This window comes from Tinamus guttatus, unplaced genomic scaffold (assembly GCF_059628265.1).
Source record: "Tinamus guttatus ecotype Peru unplaced genomic scaffold, ASM5962826v1 Tinamus_guttatus_pri_ptg000247l, whole genome shotgun sequence".
NCBI classification, from domain to species: Eukaryota; Metazoa; Chordata; class Aves; order Tinamiformes; family Tinamidae; genus Tinamus; species Tinamus guttatus.
In genome coordinates, this window is record NW_028288781.1 from 3,950,489 (window position 1) to 3,975,934 (window position 25,446).

General features: G+C 39.5%; 1 protein-coding gene across 2 annotated transcripts in view; it reads left to right on the forward strand.

Annotated features, from left to right (window-relative positions):
* Positions 1–966: 966 nt before the first annotated feature.
* HHIP (hedgehog interacting protein) overlaps positions 967–25,446 on the forward strand; it is a 67,777-nt gene continuing 43,297 nt past the window's right edge. For both annotated transcript variants that reach the window (XM_088526567.1, XM_088526568.1), the window contains exons 1-4: positions 967–1,273; positions 7,419–7,614; positions 14,906–15,062; positions 15,838–16,039. In XM_088526567.1, the coding sequence (XP_088382693.1) occupies positions 1,010–1,273; positions 7,419–7,614; positions 14,906–15,062; positions 15,838–16,039 (819 nt within the window). In that variant the 5' untranslated portion in view covers positions 967–1,009. The remainder of the gene's footprint in view (positions 1,274–7,418; positions 7,615–14,905; positions 15,063–15,837; positions 16,040–25,446) is intronic.

Genomic DNA, 25,446 nt, shown 5'->3' on the forward strand with positions numbered 1-25,446 from the left:
GTGCAGCGGGAGCCCCGTGGGACAGCGGGGGCAGCACCCACCTATCGCGCTCCACTCCCTCCGCCGTCTTCCCGCAGGCCGGGCAGCGGGCGAGCAGGGCTCGGGCGGGCCCCCCGGGCGGGCTCCCACTCCATGGGCGGCAAGGCTGAGGCGACGCGTGGCGCTGCCCCCGCCGCGGGGACCGTTACAGGGCGGGGCGCCGCCGCGACCCCGCGTGCCCAGTAACGGTCCCCGCGCGAGGCGGTTGGAGAGCGGCCGGGCAAAGCGCGGGAGAGGCCGGAGCGCTCCCCTCCCCAACGGCCGCCGCCAACGGCCGCCCCCCGCGGCGGCGGCGGGGGCGCGCGCGCGGCCGGTGCCGCCGGGTGACGTGCAGGGCGCGCGGTGGCAGCACCTCCCCGCGCGCTGCTTAAAAAGAAGAAGAAAAGAGGGAGCGAAACATGAGAGCCCTAGTGAGCCGTAGCCGCCGCCGGCAGCGGAGGGGGCATCGCCCGGGCCGGCCGCCGCCGCCGCTCGTCCTACCTAGGGCACATCCTTCCTATGGGACGACAAGTGAAGCGCTGCTGCTGCCGCCGCCCGCTGCCCGGCCCGCCCCGCGCCCCGGCGCCTCGGCGCGGCAACTGCTAAACCTGTGCCACTTGCGCAGCCCCGGCCCGCTGCCGCCGCCGAGCATCCTCCCGCCGCGCCGCGCCGCGCCGCCCGGGCTCCGTCCCGGGTTTTTCCTTCCATTTCTGCCCGCGTGCATCCTCGTTTTTTTGGGAAGCGCGGGTGACAGAAGTTCCTTCCCTCCTTATTGCCTTTTTTTTTTTTTTTTAAACCATCATCCCGCCGACTTTCCCCTTCGGGAGGTGATTTCCCGGTTTGAAGTGCAAAGAAAAGTCAGAGGGGTCCCCCTCCTTTTTTTAAAATATTTTTTTTCTTCCCCCTCTCTTCGCACTCTTCTCTCTCCCTCCAACTCCCACTTTTTCCCCCCCGCTTCTTGGCGGGGCGCACCCGCCCGCCGCCCCGGGCCATGATGCTCAAGATGCTGCCGTTCAAGCTGCTGCTCGTGGCCGTGGTGCTCTGCTTCTTCGAGGGCGACGCCAAGTTCGCGGAGAGCGGCGCGCGGAGGAGGCGCTGCCTCAGCGGGGCCCCGCCGCGGCGCCTCAAGAAGCGCGAGCGGCGGCTGCTGCCCGCCGAGGCGCCGGGTGCCGAGGGGCTCTGCCGCGGCCTCTACCCGCGCCTCTCCTGCTGCGCCCGCGCCGACGCCGCGCCGCTGCCGCGCGCCCACGCCAAGGTAGGCGCCGCGCCGGGCCCCCTTCCCTTGCTCTATTGGTGACTTATCCCGCCGAGGGGCTTGGCGGCCGCTTCTGGTTCGGTTCGTGTGTTTGATTCCGGGGAGGGGGTCTCCAGGTGCTGACCGAGGCTGCGGCGGGAGGAAACTTGTTGGCGGTGCCCGGGACGCCCCGCGCCGTGCCGGCGGCTGTGGAGCCGGCGGGCGCCCCCGCCGTGCCGGGCACATCACCTGCGGCGCCGCCGCCATGTGGAGGGGCAGGCGCCGCCTCTGCCCTCCGCGCAGCGAGCCCGGCGTCCGCCCGGGCACCCGGCGGGACCCTCTGCGGGGCTGCAGCGCGGAGCGGGCGTTGGGAAGCGCTGCACGCCACAGAAACCATCAGGTGTCCCTCCCCCCACCTTTTTTTTCCTTTTTTTTTTTTTTTTCCCTTCATCCTCGTTTAGGTTTCATTAAGGATTCCTCAGTTACGACTCTGTAGTTGTCAAGGTCTGGAGACTCTCGGAAAAGTTGCGTTTCTGCCTTGCTGGCCCAGGCATTAAAAAAAAAAAAAGCCAGCCTGAATCGAATTTTTATGCTCGGTTCACGGTAGATTTCACTCCATTCTCATGTAAACAGCTTCTACGAATCAACATATGTGTCTGGGTGGTATCTCTCACTTTGTTTTGTAACAAAAAGCCATATTGCATCATTTAATTTGCTCAAGTCATGCAAATAGGAAAAAATCAATAGGACAAAAAGGGGTCGACTTATCCTCCTCCCCACTAAACTGCTGCCCACACACAGAGTCCTGTTGCTTATGGCAAAAGAATAACAACAACACCATTGTGTTTGTTAGTTGGTTCACTAATGGGTGAAACTGGAGAACATCATTCTCCTTCAGTCCCCAGCTCTGTCCAAATGTTCATGCCTTTTGAGGGAGCATTTGTCCTACCCCCCCTATTCCCAGATGAGTGAGAACTGTCTTGCTGCAGGTTTTCAGCTGCCGATCTCTCTTTATTCATACCATATGCAGCAGCAGTTTGAGATTCAAGGCAGATATATTTCTTCATGTTGTCTAGAGACGGTGTCATTAAGCTCCTGTGTGATAACTGAATTAAACTATAAACTAACCACACACACATAACCTGAAAGATCTAGCTGGGAAAAAAAATAAAAAAAAGAATATGGACTGGAAAATATGTCCTTAGTTCACCCTATTTGTAGTAGCTCAGTAGCATATATGCTACTGAAATTATTCAATGCTTGTAGACCCTTGTACTAATTAGGCTCAATGCAGTAAATTAGAAGTTGAATTTCAGTCAGTTTGCAATTTCCAGGCAGTTGTAGGGTTTATTCTCCTTTAATTACTTGAAAATGCTTTAATTTCCTTTGGGTTTTTTTGACTAATAGTATTAAGACCTCATCAAAATGTGAAAAACATGACTATATATCCCATAGTATGTATTTCTGAGCTGTTGAACCTGTTTTGTAAATATAAATATACACATGAATATAAATATACAGGAATATTATTTTACAGGATTTTAAAATCAGACTTTTTTAACCAAAGGTTAACGGTGATGACACTCTCAGATCTGCTTTATTATATCAGTACATTTAGAAAAAATGTCAAAGTATGTGACATTTATACTTAGCAGAAGGTGGTGACCATTCCATAAAATACTTTGGAAACTATTACGCAATGCATTTGAATAGAACTTTTCAAAAAGCACCTTCCATTCTGTATGCTACTAGGAGTCCGAAAGCTTTTTTATGTTTTTCCCCATCACGTATCTACAGGAGAGGGTGGCTATGACCCTAACAGAGGTCTGAACACTAGCATCTTTAAAAAAAAAAAGAGCATGCTCAGTAGACTTTTTCATACTAGATTCTTGGTTAAGATGTTGAGTGTTTGAGAATTTTTATGACCAAATTATTGATCTGTATTTACAATGAAAATACTACATTGCCTGTGGTTTTGGGAACGGAAATGCAGCTCCCCTAATAAGCAGATACAGCATTGCCCTGTCTCAAGTAAGATTTTCATAAAAGGTTGTTGGCATTTAACTCTTTGCCTTCTAGTTTTCTAGAATATCTCCATGTTTATATAGGGCTACTACACCCAGCCCAATATTGCAATATCAAAGTTTGCCTACAGCTGGACAGTCAAAGAATCTCTCTCTACCTTAGATGGCTTCACAGCCAAGGCTGTCAAGGAATGGCTGAAAAGTAATTGTTTTCAAGTGTGCCCTTTTACAATCATTTGTTTGCTCTGGCTCTTTCACGAACAAAGACTATTGTTGAACACATCCAACTAAACAAATAACTCATCTTGGGGTCCCTTTAACAGCTGCCTTAGCACAATGATCTATTTACATATTACCCTAAAATTGAAACCGAACTCTTTAATGACATAATCCAGCACTATAGTACAGAAGAAGCATATGTTCAACCCAACAGCTGAACAATCTCGTAGGCATATGATTTTTAGCCATAAATGCTTCTATGCCAAATACATCTTATTTCACTGTTGTTTTCTGCTGACAACGAAGTGATATTGCTCAAACTAGATACAACAAGGTATACGAAACAGAGCACTACAGTCAATGTAAAGCATTTCTTTCTATAGTGGTGCCTTCTGTTCCTTCTTCTTTGCACTCTTCTTTTTGTTGATAAACCAATTTTGCATGCTATGCTTTCCTGTGCATTCCAGGATTTATCTTACCTTTAGTCTACCCATTTTACTTTCATGTGGCTAGAGATTAAAGGATGATGTTACAGATGTTGTAAATTAGTCAGCAGCAGGCATAATCATTATTAGGCATGTTGCAATAAATGTTTGGAAGTTTTACATATTTTCCAGAGCATAGTTAGTTTAAACCACTGCAGTCACATATGACTTTAAAAACTGAAGCAGGAAATTAGTTTACATTTCTTCAGAAGACCAAAGCCATTGTCAACTTTAAGGTCATTTTGAAAGCAGGGGCCTGACAGAAAGTGCCTTATTCAAATAAGTATTTTAGCTTTTGCTTAAAACTGCTTTAATATTCTTGAGGGTAAACAGATTATCAGTTTACTGAGGTTGAGGATAGAACGGGTGCCCTATCTCCCACCCAGTATAGAGTTATACATCAGACCTCACACAGAGCAAACGTTAACACCTCGGTTTGCTGGAGCATTCTGAAAGTTAAATAACATTATACTTGATTTTCAGATAATTGATTGACTCTCATTCCTTAATCTTCCGATTAGCTATTATATGACCAAGACTCATTCCAGAAACGACATGAGAGGGTGAATTCCTGTGGTTAATTCCTGGATAGCAGCTGCTCAGGAGGATTAGGATCCTTTTGTCTTAACTTTGACGACTGAAATGTTGGCAAGCATTTCTTCGGCTGTATCACCAGGCAACGTCAATTATGTTTTCCACAAGAAACAGTAAATTAGCTTTGCTATCCTGTCTTTTTTTTTTTTTTTTTCTCCTGGTCAGAAAGCACTCTGGAGTCTTCCAGTAGACATACAGTGTTGTGTGTGCATCACTGTGGAGTTAGTTCAATAAACATGCTGAATATTTATCTAGTAATACCTAGTGTTTACTTGTACTTCTAAACATACCACCACACTGCTACCACAAGAAAGCCTGCTGCCTGAATGAGAGCGACTCACACATGAAAACATCTGAGACCTAAGCAAAGCAGGTGATCCCGAGCAGAGAAAGCACACAGAGCTCAAGGGTTTGTAGGCATGCTCTGATTTTCTCTGGAGGAAACACCCCAAACTGGTCATTTCATCCTTACTTTACGAGAGGTCCTGGATTCTTGGCTAACATCAGTATCTGATAAGCTCACAGTTATGAACAGTGCTTTTGCTCATCCCCTGCTGTCTTAAGGCTTTTTGCTACTTGGAAGGTCTTGACTGAACTGTATAGGCCGCTGCTCTCCAGCAATGCAAGGTACTCAGGATGCCATCACCCCTGAGGAAAGTGCAACTCATGCAGCACGGACTGCTATAAGCACATACACTCTGTTCTCTGCTACTTAGATTGGGGTGCTGAAGAATATCAAGTCAAGTTCAAAGTTTCAGTTATTATGTATTTGTTTTAGTTATATGTTATATTTATTTATATTTAGTTTTATGTTTAGATTTAGTTTTATGTTTAATCATATTAGATTTTTAGTTCTTCAAGGCATTTTTCCCACCTCTGCTGTATCTAGAAGAACACCTAAAAGTCATCAGAAAGATGACTAAGGTTAGGAGCTCTGCTACTACAGACCAAAGGAGCAATCTAGCAAAAAGAGCCTGAGCTTTTTCAGCAGCTGAAGGGACTAGAGCTGTGGAAATAATTCTCCAAGAATTCAGGGCCAAGACAAACCTTTTACCATACATGCAACATGCAGTTAATTGATTACTGTCTTCAAGGCAGAAAAAGACAGCCCCTCGTTCCAAGAGGCATGAGACACAATTATATTCTAAGGAAAAGTGGGAAGAGCTGTTAGTCACATACTTACTTTAAAGGTACTGTGAAGATGAGGACAATCTCAGAGTAGATAGTCTAAAGGACAGAACATTTAATACCTAATGTTGTCAAATTCAGAAGAATTCTACCTGAAGCCAATGACAGCTCTTCTGCAATAAGGATACAGGCCAATCAGTGGTTTAACTTTCTGATGGCCACTAAACTTTTAGATGACCTTTTGACAAAAAATGGTGAGACTAAATGGTTTCCAAATTAAGGTTCCTTCAATTTGTGTGTAACTACAAAGGCCCTGTCATTTATAATATTTTGATTATATAACTATTTAAAACAATGCAGATCACATTTCCCTCCAGTTTCATATTTATGTAGTTATAATCTGTAAATAAAATGAGTTCAGAATTACCGTGCATCCTCGAAGACTGCTGGCCTGTGAGGCAGCGTACTCAAGTTACAGACCAGAAGTCTTCACATATTGGATATTCTGAATTATTTGAAGTAATTTAGATAATTCCAATCAACTTCATGCTGCAAGAGAATGACACATTGTAATCAAATCTGTTCAGAGATATGAGCCATAGCAAAATTGTGTCAATATTTTCAAATGCAATATTTACAAATATTTACACACTTTACAAAATACAGATATTTGCAGCATTTGTGTTTCTTAAAATAAGTGTCTTGAAGTCTTTTTTTATAATTGCATTAAACAGGTAGCAGAAAGAACCTGAGCTTTGTTTTTATATTGGAGCAGATTTTGTTCTCTCAACTGAGAACACATTTCCTATCAACCACTATTGGTATGAATTATCAAAAACAATCCATGTGGTTAACAACAGATTAACAAAGTGCTCTGCATTCAAAGACTAGTAAATATGACTATGCTGTTTTACATTATTTTTCACAATTTGATGACATGGTGCTTCTTAGGCTCCTGTGTTTACTTAAACACATTATGAATCGTGGTTTAGTACTTCTCTAAATACTATGCATTATATATGCTCCTTTTTTCAGGACAAAGTTATGGAGACAAACAGGATGCTCCTTTTTTACTCATACACAGAAATGTTTGGAAACCTATGACTTTTCCCATTTCCAAATAGTCTCCACTAGAAAGAGCAAAGACCAGAGCAGCATTGAAGCATAAAAAAAACCCAAAGGCACCTGCTAAACTCCAGAGTGATCATTTCAGTAGTTGGACTACAATGTAATTAACAACAAGCATATCTTAACAAACCACTATGTATGCTTTTCCTGATGTGTTTTGAAAGCAGAGTTTTAGTTTTTAATCTTTAAAATGTTTGAAAAACTCCCAAGTTGTGCTTTTAAGCAATTCTCATTGGAGGAATGGCCAGAGGCCGTTCATCCTCATATGAACGATGCCTCTAGTGCCGAGATCGCCTACGTCATTAAGACGCTGCAGGCTTGTGTCCATAGAGAACTTGAGTACACATATCCTTGTCTGGGAAAAAGAAGCAAGTACTTAAAATCTCACTGTACTAATGACGCTTTGAACACTTCGTAGTAATAACTTTTGCATTTGATTATTCCAGGATGGTGACATAAAACATGATTCATTTATATTAACTATATTGGTTAAATTAACATTATTTATTACATTAGGTCATACAATCTTTTTGTGTAAGATTGGCAAACAGGTCATATGTTTATTTGTCTCTGGTTTGTGGCTTGCAGATATTTTCTGTTACCAACAACACAGAATGTGCGAAGCTACTGGAAGAAATCAAATGTGCCCACTGCTCACCTCATGCTCAGAATCTGTTCCATTCACCTGAGAAAGGGGAGACACCCGAAAGAGAACTAGCTCTTCCCTACCTGTGCAAAGACTATTGTAAAGAACTCTATTATACTTGCAGAGGTCACATACCAGGTAAAACCTCTAACAAAATACGGGACTAAAAGATGTCTACTTTGAAATGTTGATATTGTCTAAGAGGTCATAGATCCAGCTCCTAACTAGGTAAAATACCCCCTGATATCCAAGGGATTTGGCCTGAGCAAAGACAGAACATCTCAGGGCCATCATGGTGCATCTTACATAGCAAGGTAAATATTTTGACAACTTTCTTATTGCCCTTTTATTAAACTCTCCATGAAACTCCGAATTATCTGTTATAACATTTAAAGGCACCAGAAATTTTTATATTTACTGAAATATCAAAGCATGTTGCCCGTCCAAAAAGGCTCTTCTAAATGGCAGATAGATAGCTTCAAAATGAAAGAAATAAAGGATCCTGGCTGTCTTATGCAGATACGAAAAGCTGATGAATAAAGTGCCTTTTCTGGTTTTGTTACCCTAGAAACAGTTTTTTTTTTCCATAGAATTTAAAGCCCATTGAAATTAAAGGCGGCTATTCGATAGACTTTTGTGATCTCTGAATCAGTTCCAACTTGCTGTTAACAACCTAATTCTTAACTAAGCCAACACTTACTCATAGTCAACAGGATTTACTGGACATAACCAAAACCAGAATCTGACCTGTGTTGTTTAAGGCAGTCACCAAATGTGTGCTATCACTTGTAACCAAATCAACAAAGTAACCACAGAAGATGGTTCTTTGAGAAATATTTTAAAAATCATAATTATATTAAATAACATCTTTGGTATTCTCAATAGTAAATTATTTATATCATTACAATTGTCATTTTTAAACTATGCTTTTTTCCTGGTCCAAACATTAGTTATAAATAATGTCACACATGAGAAAATAATCCAATAACTGAAGGGCTTTTTTTACTGGCAACACAGTCTAGAAAGCAAAGTTGATAAAGATATGAAAAATGAATTTATGAATAGTCATTTTTAGCATACGAACAAAGTTTTGTAATATAACAAATATATTTGAGCAAAAGGTCTAGTTTAAGTGGATTAGATTCGGAGGAGAGCTTTTTATGGCGTGTGTACAGTGTGTACTTGTTTTCTCTGAGATTCTAAGAGTGCAGGGGTTTTTTTGCAGTGTTGTTTTACTGACTTGAGAAAACATTTTGAATTGAGTTACTTTTTTCCTTTAGTGTGGTCTAACATGTATCTCAACCCATTCAAATATGAAAATATTATTATTGTCTTTATAAACTAAGAGATGTTTCTAAAGCTTTCTCAAACCAGCTGTTTCTTGCTCTTTATCACATTCCCGAAAGCAAAGCAGAATAGATCATAGTTGCCAAGACTGCCTGATGAACAGCGATAACAGATTAGATATTTTAAATGTTTGGCCCATATAAGAAGTCAGAGGCTTTTTTTTTTTGACATGAGTTTATAATTAACGCAAATGATTAGCATATTCTGCAGATCATGTCCCTCATTATTTGTTTTGTGAAATTTTATGTTTCTGAGGAAACAAGCTTTTTAATTGGAAAAAGGAAGATGGAAAAGGGAGAAAGGAGGAGATGGAGAGGGAGAGAGAAAGAGAATGGGCTGAGCAGCACAGGAGCTGTAGCCACAGGAACCTCACTCCTCAGATCAACATATGTGGTGACGAATGACAAATTTATTTTTCTACAAAGTTTGTGTATATGTAAAACTGCTGAAGTGCATCAAGATGTCAAGTGCTTTTTGTGACCACCCAGGTTGCCTTGAAAGATAACCAGATGAAAGCATAACTTTAGCACTGGACAGAGCACTGTGCTTTGCAGAAAAAGAGTTTACATACTTCAGCACCAGTTAGAATAGGGCTTTTCCTACATTGATCAGATGCTAATAATTATTCTGAACCTGAAAGTGGGCTGTACTTATAAAAAGCTGTTCCGTACTTATACCTGCTGATGGGATTAATTTGGTGATTCAGTTGGCACATATGTTTGTTGGTGCATATACTTGTATTTCCTAAAGGTGTTAAGATTCAGGTCTCTCTTCTGGAGAAGATGCCCTGTAAGATTTTAATATAGTTTAATATTTTTATACATTCCAAAACACAGATAATTAAATGACAGTTTATATGGATTTTCTGATGTTCTTGTGGGACCTGTCTAGCCATAATTAAGCTTATTGAAAAAGAAAGAAAGAAAAGTAGAAAATAATGAAGCCATGTTTTAAATATAGCCTGGAAGATTAAAGAAAGAGTTGGAAATTAACAGGCCCCAAATCCTAAGTCTCTGCCAGTGCATTTGTTAAAAAGTTAAACAATTCCTCTTTCTCCATTTAAGGAGTGCTAATTGTTTCTGAATATCAATACAAAGAAGTTTAGGAAAATTGCTGACTACAAAAATGTTTTTATCCCTTAAATCCTGTATAAATTAGAAATATTATTAGTGATTTAACATGTCAAGCATCTTTTTTTTTTCTGAAATTAAAATGTTAACAGTACACATTAATCAAGAAGACTGAGAAACTATAAACCAGTATTTTGATAGGTTAGCTCCAGAATAATCTCCAGAAATTAATGTATTCTTCTTTTTCCATTTGCAAAGTCAAAAACTCCAGTGGATCTCTAGTTAATTATTTTAAAGATAACTGTCTACTCATTAATTATGACTGCAGCAGAATTCCCATTGACTTTTGTAGGAATTTTAAATATCCAGGCAATAAATGTATTTGCTCTGTTATTCAAAGAGGATAATAGCTGTTAGGGTTGTATGGATATGTTGCCACAGGAGGGTGTAATGTTTCACAAAAATCTATGAGTATAAAACTTCCCTGATTCATCCCAGATGACAAATGAAGCGACCTAATGAAGTCTCTTCAATCAACATTATTTTTAACTTCTTCAAGGTCATAAGAGAAGACTGCCTAATATTTATTAGTAGTATGGCTAAATGAGAGAGGCCTAGCTGATCCTCCCTGCAGGCATCAGCAGAAACTTCATGCATGCCAATGGCAGTAACGTGATCTAAGGCACAAACCTGTGCCGCAGCCAGACACGGTTCTGCCATCCACGGACACTGGAAAGATGTTGAACTATGTTAACCCCCTCTGGTTTTATTTACAAGAAAGGGGTTCCAGATGCCTGTGCATGAACCCATGTCTAGGCCCAGATCTGAATCCAGGCGTTACCAGAAAAAGCACTAAATGTGACTGTTTTAACTCCAGCATAGTGGCATTTCAACCCAAAATGGTAGAAATCATCAGAGGAATTCTCAGCACTTCTGTAAGTTCCTACATCATCGACTAATGACTTGGAGAAAAATTGTAGAGGCTGTTAATGTTGCTACTGTTAAGAGCAGCAAGAGGATTAATCCTGGCGTTGCATGTGTGCAGGTTATGCAATGTGTGAGTATCACAAGATTAGGACAAATAGTCACTTGAAAACACAGTAAGAGTGATGTGAGCTGTCACTGCACCTATCACGTTCTGAAATAATCCATTGGGAATAACCTCTTAGATTTGTTTTTCTCTACAAGATGAGAAGAGTGAGGAGAGCACGTGCTATCAACAAATTTACATTTAGCTGTAGAAAGTGCAATTCTCAAAAAAAAAGTTTTTTTTAAAAACAAAATACAATACTGTATGTTCAAGATCAATAATGTAGCAGGAAAAAGAGTAGGGGAGCCTGACTGCTCCCCTATGTTATTTAAGTCAGTGTAGGTCCACTCAGATAAGTGGATGATGTTCAATCCTGTGTGCAGTGCAAACAAGGAAGGGAGAGAAGAGTAACTTCACTTGCTGTAAGAGCTGGAATAAACGCTACCATGATGATTCAGTAATTTATCAAAGAGAAGAGGCAGGGTAATGGTTAAGCAAGGAATTCAGTGAAGTAGAACTTGGTGAAGACACATAGAGCATTTGGAAACCCTGGACCACAAATACTAGTGGAGAGAGGAGGTGAGGTTCAGCTGAGAACAGAAGTCACTTTGCTAAAAGTTCTGCCTTTGAGTTTGAAATCATGCAATATTCCCGTGTTTTTTAAAAAATGAGAACAGAGAAAGCCTTCACTGTAACTACCTTAGCTAAAAAGTTTGTTTATCAAGAATAGTTAGATTCTTATTTGCAGGACAGAAGGCTTTAAAGGCACAAAAGCCTGTGCAAAACGTGACATATACAACTCTCAAACATTTTGTTTAATCTTTCTCCACAATTCAGGTTTTTTTTTTTAGCACAGTCACTTCTCTGCCAAGACCTTCACAATTGGTAGGAAGCTTGTACTCATATATATATATATATATATATATATATATATATATATATATATAAATATAATAGAGAAATTCATGCAGGCCCAAACATTGCAGTCTTTACTCTGACACATTTTTCATAGAGGGCAGTGACAGAGGTCACTGACTAAAGAAAGACAGTCAGACAGAGGTATCTGACTAAACTCAAATTGAGCAAAATGAACTTTTTGGTTAGTAATTCTAATGCTTAGAGGAACTTGCCATGGACAATTCTGGGCACTGTACAATCAGTGAACTAAATGGCAAACTCTTTGCTAAAGCCTTTCAAACATAGGCATGCCAAAGGAAATGCTAAATGACTATGAACAGATAGGCGAGTACAAGTGAACTGCATTGCAACTCTGTCTTTCCTGAAGCCGTTTGTATGTGGAATCTAGCATATCTCTCATGGCAGCAGATCCTTTTGTAAACTATGGTTTTTTTACAGAAGAAAATTTCATCCCTGATGCAAAGCTGAAACTGTCTTTACAGAGGTTACGTTCCTTCCTGTAATGCCATAATTTCAGAATTTACTGATAAGGCAGATTTTCATGATTTAATTCAAGCCCTGCTTTCCAAGAATGTTCCTAAGAAAAATGGAAAGTAAAAGCCATACTTTTCTCTGGAACCTGCTGATGGGTTTGCTAAAAAGCAAATGCAGTATAACATACTTCAGCTCATGATAGAATATTTCATGGGAGAAAGGGATTAGTCTTGCATGCAAAAAAGGCATTGCATAAGGCATTAGCTGAGTGAGTTTGCATCTGATTATAATTTGAAATGAATATCTACTGAGTAAACAATATGATCATCATATGATTTCAGTTGTTCTTACTGAAGATAAATTCCAAGTTTATCTTTAGTAGATAGGATACTTAGAAACTGTACTCATCTAATTTGCTATTGCATTTTCTTTACTGATATAGGACATCTAGAGCAAAACACTATTAAAGAGAAAACTGTGTATTCTTAAGTCAAATAGTTCAACAACAAGATTTTAAATTACCTTTTGATTTTGGCATTATATCTACAAAACCGTGGAATACTGGCCCATGATTATATCAGAGTTCTTCTTCAGTTGTTCCATTTGAAATTTTATCTCCTATTTTTTTCCAACTAACAACTATAAATTAAAAACAGCTCCTCACAGCTGATTATTTACTGAAGCTCCAAATCATGGTAATTAAACTTTTACACCACAACACACCACCATGTGTTTCCACATACTATTTTACAGAAACCAAAGTCAGACTTTGTCATGTTATTTGTCCAATATTTTAAAAGAAGATACATATGAAAAGAAGTATAGTTGGGTGGGAGAGGCTTTCCACTCCACAAAAATTCTGGGATCTAAAAAATTTTCCTATTCCACATAAGGAAGAAATTGAACTCTTTCGAAATTTTCCATGAAGAAAGCCACAGAGGGACCACCCCAGGATAGCTAATAAAGTGGTTGTTAGGACATTTACTTGGGAAATGGGAGACTTAGGGTCAAACTCTTGCCTGACAGATGAGGGGCATTGACATGAATATTCCTTTTCCTAATGAAACACCCTAATTACAGGACATTGGGGTATAGTGACATGAGGTTTGCTGTCTGGTTCTCTCTTTTTCATTTAGACCAGAAGTTCCGCTTGTACCAGAAACATAATTTGAACTCAAATTTTGTCAAAACTGATAAGTGTTTCTGAAATAGCTTTGCTTTTAAGAAATTGGCATTTTCCAGTGAAACACATCTGTCCCTGATCAGCTCTTATTGTAAGTTGTAAGCCAGGGCTTTTATGACCAAGATCTATGGATTACAGCATTACTCACAAGTGGTAAAGCCATGCATAAATTAGGCCTCTAATTCCAATTAAATGTCAATAAAACCTCTATACTGTATCATATAATTCTGAATGCTGTGTATCCTATGGATTAAGTCCTGGACCATAGTACATCCTACCACAGTGTGCCAATAGTGCAAAGAGGAATAAAAGTGATTTAAGACAGATTATTTTAACAGATCTTATAGTAAAATAATACACGTATAACTAGCCAAATTCTGCTGTCTTAGATTTGATAGTAATGATCAAAAACTGGATGAAAACAACTAGAAACATTTTGTGGACAAAAATGCGTGTTCTTGCTGTCATTAAAACTGGTATAGTATCAGTAATGGCAGGGTTTTTCCTCACAGACTCTCATTTTACCAACTCCTGTTTCTCTGGTCTTCAATCTCCTTCCCATCGTGACCTAAAACATAGAGCCCACCTTTCATCCCAGCCAGCTCAAAGCCAGCTGCAGCGCCGAGCGAGACACATCCCCTCGGCGGGGCTGGAGGCGAGGGAAGCCGCAGGTCTGTGTATTCAGCCCCTGCCGGCGCGCGGAGCCGAGCAGCGGCTGGCAGCGCGGCACTAAGGTGCCATTGAAGCCCTGCTTCGCGCTTCCTGAGACAACTAATTATTCACCTCCCAGGCTGTCGTCCTTTGGTGCCAGCATTCCACAAAATCTTTACTGCATGTCTTCTCCCGACGTCTGTACCAAAGGTTTCAGTACAGCAAGCCACTTTTAAAAAATCAAATCAGTGAAGAGTTACCATCTTTCATTAATTTTTTGCTATAATAGTTAGTAGCAGAATATGCTGGGTTTTCCTTAGGTAATTAAGGCCAGTAAGAATTAAGTATAAAGCCCAAAGCAAGAAAGAAGTTTAATGTAAGCTGCTTTAGCTGTTCTTCAGCAGACACTACACTTTGTTCATAGGGTTAATATCAGGGAAAAGTGTATGACCGCCTTAACTCTGAACTTTGTCTCTGAAACTTTTTTAAGACTGAGCTGTTATTTTGAATGAATTGTTTTTTCTTGTTTAAGCACACTGCAATTAAGGCTTAATACAAATACAGATGTATAAACTAGAAAAGGTAACACACTATTTTTGTAGTTGCTCAGAGCAGGCCTCCTTTGCAGATGGTACTTTGTTTAAAACCGTTTCTGTTTCCACTCAATATATAATCTGTTTGAAGATCAGTGTGATGGCACAAAACTGCAGACATGACAGCACGCTAAATATTTGTATGCTCTTTTGTATTTTTAAGGTTTTCTCCAAACTACAGCTGATGAGTTTTGCTTTTACTATGCAAGGAAAGATGGTGGCGTATGCTTTCCAGATTTTCCAAGAAAGCAAGTGCGAGGGCCAGCTTCTAACTCCCTGGACCACATGGAAGAATATGACAAAGAGGAAGAGATCAACAGGTTCATAAAGATAAATGCTGTTTAATCTGAAAAAAAACTAACAAAGCCTGTGGTTTTCACAGTGAACCAGCTCGGTCTGTGCTTATGCTCAGCAGCTGTGTTTTCCAGATGTTATTTTCTTTTGCTGCTGCTAGTATACATTGAAAAGGAAAGTTACATTTGCTTCAGTACTTCAGTACCTCTTAATATTTAAGTGATGGATGATATGTTATGATCATGTATACAACTTCTGAGTGATTTCAATCTCAATTTTACATCAGTAAACAATTACAATAAATTTATTACTAAAATATCTATTTTAGGATTTTCAAATGTATATTTGCCATTGTGAAAATAATTAGGTTATTTAAATAAACTGTGCCATAATAAGTTATTATTCTTAAATAGACTGTAGAAACCAAATTTTGTCAAAATGTGGAGTTTACTGGAATTTACTATGTTAATTATAGGGTAGCTTTTTTCTATTTACATGTTTTTTCCTCTTTCTTTTAATCATATATTTACTTTCTTATTCCTCAGCATTTCAGATCTAGGATGACTCAATTTTCTCTGTCTTGTATACAAAATTAATTTTGCTGAAGTCAGGTTCAAATTGACTTTCCATATAATCTCCTTTCCTGCATTCAAGGAAGTAATTTATTCTGCCTTTTATTACTGTGTTTGCAGCCTGCAGTAATATCACTGCAGAATATTCCTTGTGTCTCTTAGACACACTGTTGTATCACGATTCTAAGGTAGAATAAATTGTTCACTTTTTAATTTTCTTTTTTTTTAGAAAACACAAGCACAACTGCTTCTGCATTCAGGAGGTTGTGAGTGGACTACGGCAGCCTGTTGGAGCAGTACATTGTGGGGATGGATCTCACCGCCTCTTCATTCTTGAAAAGGAGGGATACGTGAAGATTTTCAATCCTGAAGGAGACATAATCAAGGAACCTTTTTTGGATATACACAAGATTGTTCAAAGTGGAATAAAGGTTGGAATTTTTACTTATCTCTATCTGTTTATATTTTAGCCTGTATATAGGGGAAAGGCAAGAAACTTTTTTCCATAAAGTATTGTAATTTAAATAATATAGAGAAGAGTAATGACAACAGACACCACAATACTAACTCACAAAGAAGTGAAGCACAGTGAAAACTCTTCTTTGTTTCAGGATGTAAAAAGATAGCGTCTAATAACTGAGGTCACATTCTTCTCTGTCCCTCCATTTTTCCTCACTTTCAGTTCCGAAGAGGCTATGTAACACCAGCTTCACACAACTCCATATTTATATTTTCCTCATTTGCATTCATTCCCACCCCACTGAATTCAGCAGAGTTTTCTGGGATTACAGTGGGAGCAGTTTTGGCCCAAGGCCCAGCCTGCTCAGGCTTGAGCTCGAGCCCAAGCCGGAGGGTCTAGGGCGCTCCTGAGGACTCCCTGGGAGAGGGGCAGCAGCGCTCAGTCCCTTTGTGCTCATCCTCAAATGTGGCACTAGCTGCCCTGGAGGACAGGCCCCTTCCAAAGAGTTAGGATTTGAGATAAACCTAGAAAATGATTGAACTTCTAAATTCCACCTTGCAGGCTGATTGGTGAAACAACTCATTAAGTTTAATGGGAAGACCGATCTTGACATTGATCACTATGGGAGCAGGGCTGGTGGTGACTGGGCAATGAGGGGAATACACTGGAGGGCAGAGATAGGAAATTACTCCTAGGTAGGACAAAATAAATCCTGGGGTAAGTACCACTAGAAACCTGTGAAGTCCACTGGGAGATATTTTACTTAGGAAATGTCATAAATGTTGTGTCATGTTGATTTCTTGTCACATTTTGCAGCAGCATCTCAGATAAAATTCATATATATAAAGCAAATCAAAACTGCAATCACGTTTTGCTTAGGACAGGCATGACTGTGCACCATAAAGAAACCTAATGGATTAAATAGGCTATACTGGCCTACTCTTGGCAAAGTAATTTTTAAATAAAATCATAAGGAACTATATTGATTTAAAATGCATTTTAAATTCTAACTAATCACTTGATTAGGTATGATGTCACAGATATAATGTAATTTAATATAAGACAGCATTTTCTGGGAGGAAATCTGACAGTTTTTGTTTTGTTTTGAAACAGAGGAAGTATATGACACCTTTTTTTAAAGAAATAATATGTTTCTGCGATTTCTTGAACACTTCCCTTTTTGTTTCTGTAACTAACGATCATTTACAAGATCAAATCAATCTAAGCTTGACTCAAATTTTTAATTTGAAAATCCTGAAAGTTTGTACTGATGAAAACTGACACTGAAACTGTCCACAGAGCTCTTATCAGTCACAAACAAACATTCCTGAAGGAAACTTTTACAGCTGAAATCACAGACAAGACTAGATGGAACACTGATCTTCTGTATTTGCTGATAGAAGGGTCAGGAGAGTGGTGACTGATTTCTTTTTATACATGTAAAGAGGAAATTTAGTATTGATATAATCGTAACATTGAGAACACCGAGAAGCAAGGTTGGTGAATGATGATTTTTCCAAAGAATAATCTTCAAAGCATGTCTTGAAGTTGGTATAAGCAAGAAAAAGAAATAACATATTTCCTTCATAAAAATTAACACTAGACAAGTTCCGATCTCACTAACATCATTTCCCTCATCTGGTGTTTAGATAAACAGGAACACAGCATACAAAAATGAGAAAGGGAGGTGACTGCACTGTAATCAGCCATGATACAATCCTGAAAAGATGCTATTTTGCTCCTCTTTGGTCCTTGTGTTGATGAAATTCATTTGAATTCAGGTTTTGCTCCAGAGCTCCTGGTGGTGCTTCCCTGGTGCTGCTAACTTAAGCACACAGTTAGGGTTATCTCGATTTGCTTCTTGAGAGTCATTCCGGTGGAAGTCTGTAGCTATAAATTGAGATTAAGTAAATAGGATGGTAAAACCTGATGCCTATGTTTTATTTTCTGTTGACTTCCAATGCTCATTGAAGTCAATGTGGTCTCTGCTTAAAAATTACTGCTGCGCTAATATCTACTGAGAATTAGGTGATTTAATTGTAGGAAGTTCAAATGAAAGAGAAGAAATTGTGATTTTATATGTAGTCAGTATTTCAGAGGGAATTATCATAAGCATGTAAATGGTTTTCATAATGGTGAGAGAGACACCATGAGTGGATGAAGGTAACTTGAGCTTCAGGGAGGTCTTACAAAATTAGATGCAGGATTCCTGAAGGTAAAAAAGAACAGAATCTGAAGAGCATTTTTTCTCTGCATATCTTCCAACTACTAATACTCTTTGACAGCACAGTTAGTAGGAATGTGTTTTTGCTGTTCTGTTTTTCAACTTGGTTGTTGGAAACTGTAGATGATTCTTAATGAAGAAGTTGCTAAATCAACATCTGTGGCTCTCTCCAAGGTATTTTATGTTACACTGGCTACACAAATGTTATAGTATGTGCAGATGTATTGGCTGCTTGACTGACTCCTCCCTGTCAACTGTAGCTTTTTATTCCCTATCTCCAGAATATGGTGAAAGAAGGGAGCTCAGCACAACCATCTCATCCCAAAAGGACTTAAGGGAGCTTGTGATTGGAATTTAGGACATGACCCTAGGTTCTGCCATTTAGGAATATATAGCCCAGTGGAGTGGTGAAAATATTGCCCATTTTGTGCCATTACAGAGAATACCAAGTAGGTGGCATAGATGCAGAAGGAAAAGAATAAGATTTTACCATCAAAAACGGATACCCTGTGCCCCAAAGTCTATAATAGTCTGCTTTACACTCAACACACTTCATCTGACCCAGTGATTTACTGCTCCTCTCTGCTGTGACAAATAAAGTTGTTTTAGTCACAGAACAACATTGTACAGTTTTTCCTTCAAAGTTCTGCATTAAAGACAATTTTAATACGAAAATGTTACTATAGGCTTTTGTTTTCAGGCTCATTTTCACCTCTGTTATTTTCTTTCTAACTATTGCTAGTATAAGAGAGATGGAGAGGTTGAGTGAGAAGTTATTGAACTGATTACAGTAAAAATTTTATTTCTCTGGTGTTTGGTTATATATCAAGATAGCTTTGATGCATCTAAATCTACAGTTAAAAAGACAAAATATTTGAATGTTTTAAAAAATCATTAGTAAAATATGAATTCTACCTATAATGCAACCATCAGGAGGAAAAAAAATGCATCAGAGTATTCTAAATGCTTAGTTTTTACCATTCCTTGAGATGGAACAGTACTATTACTAGATCACCTTGTACTCAAGACTGTATTCAACTTAGACAAAAATGCTGAAATACTCTAGAAGTTCCCACTCCAAATTTTGTTACTACTGTGCCTTGATCTTATCATTTCCCAAGATTTGGAAACTGTAAGGAACCACCATTTTAATATAACCATTTACATTAATTTTCACTCCCTTTCTTGTCTACTGAGTTTTATGACATATATTGGTCTAAAATATATTGTTCAAAGGCATCCAGGTATGATTTAGCAGCAACAAAAAAAGAAGAACCTGTTATTACTCTTGGGAGTCAAATGTTATAATCATCTTCCAAAATACCTTCTGAAAAGCTTAAGTATCTCTGTGGCTTTCACTGAAGGGAATTTTCTCGCGATCCTTGCATCATTTTTGTGGTCTTTCCTAACAAACATGCCACTTTTCAGCATCCTTTTAAAATTAAGGGCAGAACTTAGACAACTTTGTTCTCAGACAACTTTGGCTACTTTGTCCTAAGTTCTGAGGACAATTTACAACTCACGACCGCCAGTGCTAAAATCCCGTATCTGTAAGGTCATACATTCTGCAGCCAGCCTGTGTTGTAAGCAAAGTTTTTTCTGTTGCACTTTGTTTCACACAGTGACCAGAGCAGAAACGTCTCCAAAATGGGTATCCTTAAAACTGCACTTGTGCAACTACCATTTGCACTTGCATAGAGATCATTTTTTTTTAAACTAGCAATAAAGTTTTAATAGTCCCTCTCATAGGTGTACTGTGACAAAGGGCAAAGTCTCCGAGAGAGGAAAGGGCAGAGGAAGAAAAGGAAGGGCAGAAAGGGACAGCAAATGTCCATGAAATGGTGTTGGAGGTGCTGTTGAGAGTATGAGTTAAGAAGACTCCTTGACAATGGTCACCACCTTCTCTGATCTTAGAGTATCATGGAAAGACTTAGATTTTAGTAGCAACTTTCCCTAAATCTTAACACACTAAATTTCAAATTACTCAGTAAAGCTAGTTTTACATGATTTTCTAATGCCCACTTTTTTTTTTAAATTCCATATTCCTCCTATATATTTCTTTTTAATTATTTTAATGGTTCTCTTTGCAGGGAATAAAATGCATACATACTTCTCACCATTATTTTAAGTGTTTACTTAAGTCTATGAGTAACATTCAAACAAAGAGTTAAAATGCAGATATAGTCATTACCATCTGTCAGCTGTTTGCTGTACCAGAGCACAAGCCCTTCAGTGCTGCAGAGCCTTACTCAGGAGTGACTCCAGGTGGGAATCTTCTGGGAGCAGGAACAGAAAAGGGGATTCAAGGTGAGGCCCTTAGGAGTGGCATGGAGCCGATGCAGGAGACCCATTTTCCACCCCTAACAGCTCACATGCTCAGTAGAAGACTATTAGAGTAGAGTGTCGGGTATTAAATATGCTGACTATGATGCTGTGAGTCAACTATTCCTGAGCTTCTCAGGGTGAAATGAGCACCTTGTCTCCATAAGCAACTTTTTACAGCAATGCAGGATTAGTAATGAAAGTTCTACTATGCCCTCGTGTGTGTTTGCATCATGATGTAACATGTACTCGCATGATTACATATTGCTCAGATCATTCAGCATAAAAATCAAAAAACAAAAAAAACACCACTACCTCCAGCATTGACATGGCACGGTTCAAGCTTTTTATAGGTTGTATAGCCTCTGCAGTGAAGAGTGCTACTACAGAAAACTGAAATAAACCCATAAAATCTGTTTAAAACTTAGTGTGTGAATAGACTCAGCTTGTCTGTGCTATTTGCTGAATTCTATGTGCCATTTTATCATCACTAAAACTCCCTGCATATTCCCCTAGACAGTGGATATATACATTTATTTTAGCATTATGTTGATGCATGTCTGTGCTCAGTTAAATCTTACACTTTGCATTGATACAAGTGGGATTCTGTTCCTGCCAAAGGCTACTGCACTACCTGAGCAGTATTCCTAGTAGTTCTCCCATGAAAACAGAGTAAGTTCAATGAAGGCATTTTCCTCTGAGTTCTTATGTGGGTGAGGGTGAAACTAATAAACCACCTTCAACTTCTTCTTTTCCCTGACCTCACAGAACAAGGTAGGGGCTGCTCCATTAACCAGTAGTTTATATGGCCGCAGAGGGCATCTCTGGCTAACAAGCCAAATTTGCAGCTGCTACTAAATTTGTGACCAAGTTAAGAAGTATTATTTTGATGCATGGAGGGAATGGGGACAGCAGAAAGTAGATATTTCTCTCCAGGCCTTTGAAGTGGAAGGAGAATTGGGAGTTGCTATTAAAACCTCTTCTTTCTTCAACCTAATGGACCTGCAACTCTTCAGAGTTACGCAGAAACTATTAAAAAATATCCCTGTGTCAGTGAAGGCTCTGAGATATAAATCATCTTTGTCCTACCATACCAACCTCCCAACCTATGAAAAATAAGGCTAGTGCACTAAAATAACTGTGTTACATTAGAGAATATAAATATGGCACATACCACGTTATGGGCAGTGCAAAATTTCATTGACATTTAATTCTAGAATGCACTCCACCTATGCTAAGCATAAACAATATTTGCTGTCCTGCTCCCGTACTCCTACCAAGTAGGAGTATGCAATTAAATGCTAAGTCTGTTTAAGGTATGTGCATAGATGCAGGCAGGGTGGCAAGGGAAATACATTTATTGGCATAATATAGTGATAAGTTTGGGGGTACTTATTTTTGGTTTCCTGGCTTTCCTCTCTGCTGGAGTAATGAAAGGAGGCACTTGGCCATCTTCAGTGAGAAGATGAAATGCCAGTTGTGCTGCACTACTCTGCATGTTGCTGCTTTTCTCCCGAGCTGGCCAGTAAGCAACAAGGGACCAGCGCACGTTCAGACCGTGTTTCCACTGGGAGACAGCAGGCAGGGAAGTGACGAGCCTGGTCTCCATTGCAGGGCTTACCTGCAAAGCCAGGTAGGGTGACCGGCCGTGTGGCTTTTTCACCCATTCCAGAGGGTGGGATGGCTGCAGTCAGCCCTGCAGGTGGTGATCCGTGCAAATGGTGTCCGACAGACACCATTTCTGTGGCCGCCCCTCGTCTGTGACCGGCCCGCTAGGATTCACAGCAAAGTGGTTTTAAACGTCTTGCCATAAATTGGGCAGAAAACTAGGAAAGAAGTAATGGTTAGGGCATGCAAATAGCCAAATCTAAAAATACTGGGCATGTTGAAGGTAAATAAAACAGACGGCCCTGTTTATGATGACTTCAGACATGATTGAAATAGGCACAGTGCAGCATTACAGCTAACTGCCTGCACGGGAGTTCAGCTCTCTGCATTAAAAGGAAGACTTTTTCTCCAGTAGTGATGAGTGTTTTATAATCATGATTTTTGAGAAGGTGATAAAACTTTTGCGAGGACTTAAAATACTTAAACTATATTCAGAAATTGCGAAGTACAAAGAGGATTTTAACTGAGAACTATATAATGGCAGTGAAATGGGCCTAGATTTCCCATTAGACATTTGTAGGTCTTGATTATTATCCTAAGGGACATAAAACAGTCATTTGCAAGAGGCTGTACCTTATCACCATATAGCATTTGTTGCTTGCATAGAAATCACAGAAATGTGTGTGCCCAAAGCTCTAGAGACCTCTAGTTTCATATGAGAGACTGAATTAGATAACCATACTCAAGCTAGCAATTGCAGAGCAGTGCAGTGATTCCCAGGCTGTGACCTGACCAGATGAAGAATTGCCAGTTTATTCTACGGAAATTTGAATCAACAAAACATTATCGTTTCTGTTGATTTTGGGTAGCATGTCTTAGACTTGAGGAGCTGAGAGGGGAAAGAAGATAATACTTTATCATTTTACATGCACATGTGTAGATTTTAATGTTCTGTGTTTCCTTGGGAGGAATCCCATGGTGCCAATTAACCTAACTTATTCCAAAACAATTCTCTGTTTGGAAAGAATAATTTTCATTGTGGGTGTTCCATGAAATTGTATGCCTCGTACCCTGTTATTACTGAGATGTGTGTAGTGCAATTGAGAGTGCCAGTTTCTTTTCCATGCACTCTATAGATTATAGCTGTATCCCACACACAGTGCTAGATAATCCCTGTTTTAATTCTGTTATGTGTACAAATCCTTTCTAAGCATTTAGCAGATTTTAAAAAGTAGAAATGCATCATCTTTTCTGAAAACGCTTTTGTTAAAACTGAATGTTGAATTTAGAAGTGATCAAATCAATAAATAACATGGTGATTATCTAATTAAAGGGCAAGTATTTACTGAAATACAGCAGGCAGATCACAATATCCAACAAAAAATGGCAAAGAAGACATAAAGTTGTGTAGAGAATTGGATGTTTTTTAGCCAGCACAGTTTCAATTACATTATTTCCTTAAGTGGGAGGACTTCTGAGAGTTCACTATGGCTACAAGATCCACCATCACAGTAATTCAGGGAGCCCATGAAGGACGGGAGCTCTCGAGGTGACACCCAGGGTCGCAGAGACCTCGTCTCTGCATCCCAGTCCATCCCAGCTATACGATTCTACATCCCCCGTACCACTCCATTGAGAAAACGGGTCCTGACTCTTGTCTTCAAGATTCAGGATTGAATAACATGTGATATTTAGTAATTAATACAGCCCATCATCTATACCTGCATGAATTTCCCTCAAATGCCACAGAACAATTTTCCTCTATATCCTCTTCCACATTTTTTCACACAAGCTCTGAATTCCTTTTCCTTAAACAGGACGTACAAGTTGGTTTAAGGGAGGAACAGTTCCCTTTCTCCAATGGCTCACTGGCTGTATTATCATGTTTTCCACCCATTTTATTGCCTTTTCAGTTAAAATTGGATAAAATGATCTGACTCTGATTGAATGGTTTATACATAATTTTAGTTATAAAAACCACTCAGAACTAATTTTTCCTATTACTGAAAAAAAGCCCTCCAAAAGATGAAACCACTTAGTAGCTGACACTTATTTTTTTCACTCTCAATGTCTGCCTGCATTCTCATATTGCTGGAATTTTTAAATAAATTATTCCATAAATCTCAATAAAGTAATATTCACTCTTAGGTTTAATTTGGAAAATGGAATATATGATCTGTGGGAGTGAGCCTGGCAAAATACTTTCACTCATTTGTTTTTAATTTACAGCAGATATTTTTAAAAATCTTGATCTATCTTTACTGGCATCGGTTCTCAATCCCTACAGTTGAATTGCAGCAAATTTATGTAATAAACACACTTTTTTATGATAACTGAATGCCTAGGAAAGAAGGCATTTAAACTTTCATATTTTGACATTCCTAACAATTCCAGGAGCTTTTATCAACTAGATTTTCCGTTACTGTAATAGTCCAGAGACAACACATCACAATGCTGTAGGATGAACGGATCTGAATCACACTCTCAGATAAATGCAGGAAAGAGAAAAAAAAAAATTTAGATCAAACTATATAAGAAAAGTGGTACTTACACAAACCTGAAGTAACTCTACCAGTTTTTGGAAGTGTTGGCCATTTTCATGAGGTACTATTTTGTTTAGCTATGTTAGTGCATGCATTAATTTTTCAACACTTTAAAGGTCTAATCAAATAAATACAACTTCAGATTCGAGGAAAGGTGACAAATAAAAGCTGGCAGCTTCTTTTACTGCTGCTCTCCTCCTGCATAACTGACTGACAGGATATGATCATTGGGCCAGTATTTCTAGAGTGACTTTTGAGGGACACAGCAAGAAGTCAGTGGTCTCTTCTAAAAAGCCCGTCTGTGCTTAGTACAGTCAGTCAGCAAGATCAGCTAAAAAATTGGAGAGATCTGCCCATGCCATTGCTTACAGGTCACCCAGACTGTACTACCTTGCTGAACACAGTGAGGTTTCCAGACATGACAGAAGTTTAAAGCAAGCAGATAAACCCAGAGCTGGGCAATACCGAGGAACGCTTTAATAACGAGCAGCCTGTGTTAATTCTCAGCCCCCTACTGGGTTGCCCCTCCCTGGGATAAATCCAGATCCTTTCAAAGCCAGTATCCACGTTCCTCAAAGGTCTGTGGGACTGGGCAGGCCACAGATTATATCCACCTGGATAAAACCCATAGTCTATGAATGCTTGGTAAAAAATAATTGCAATCAATTAGAGAAACATTCA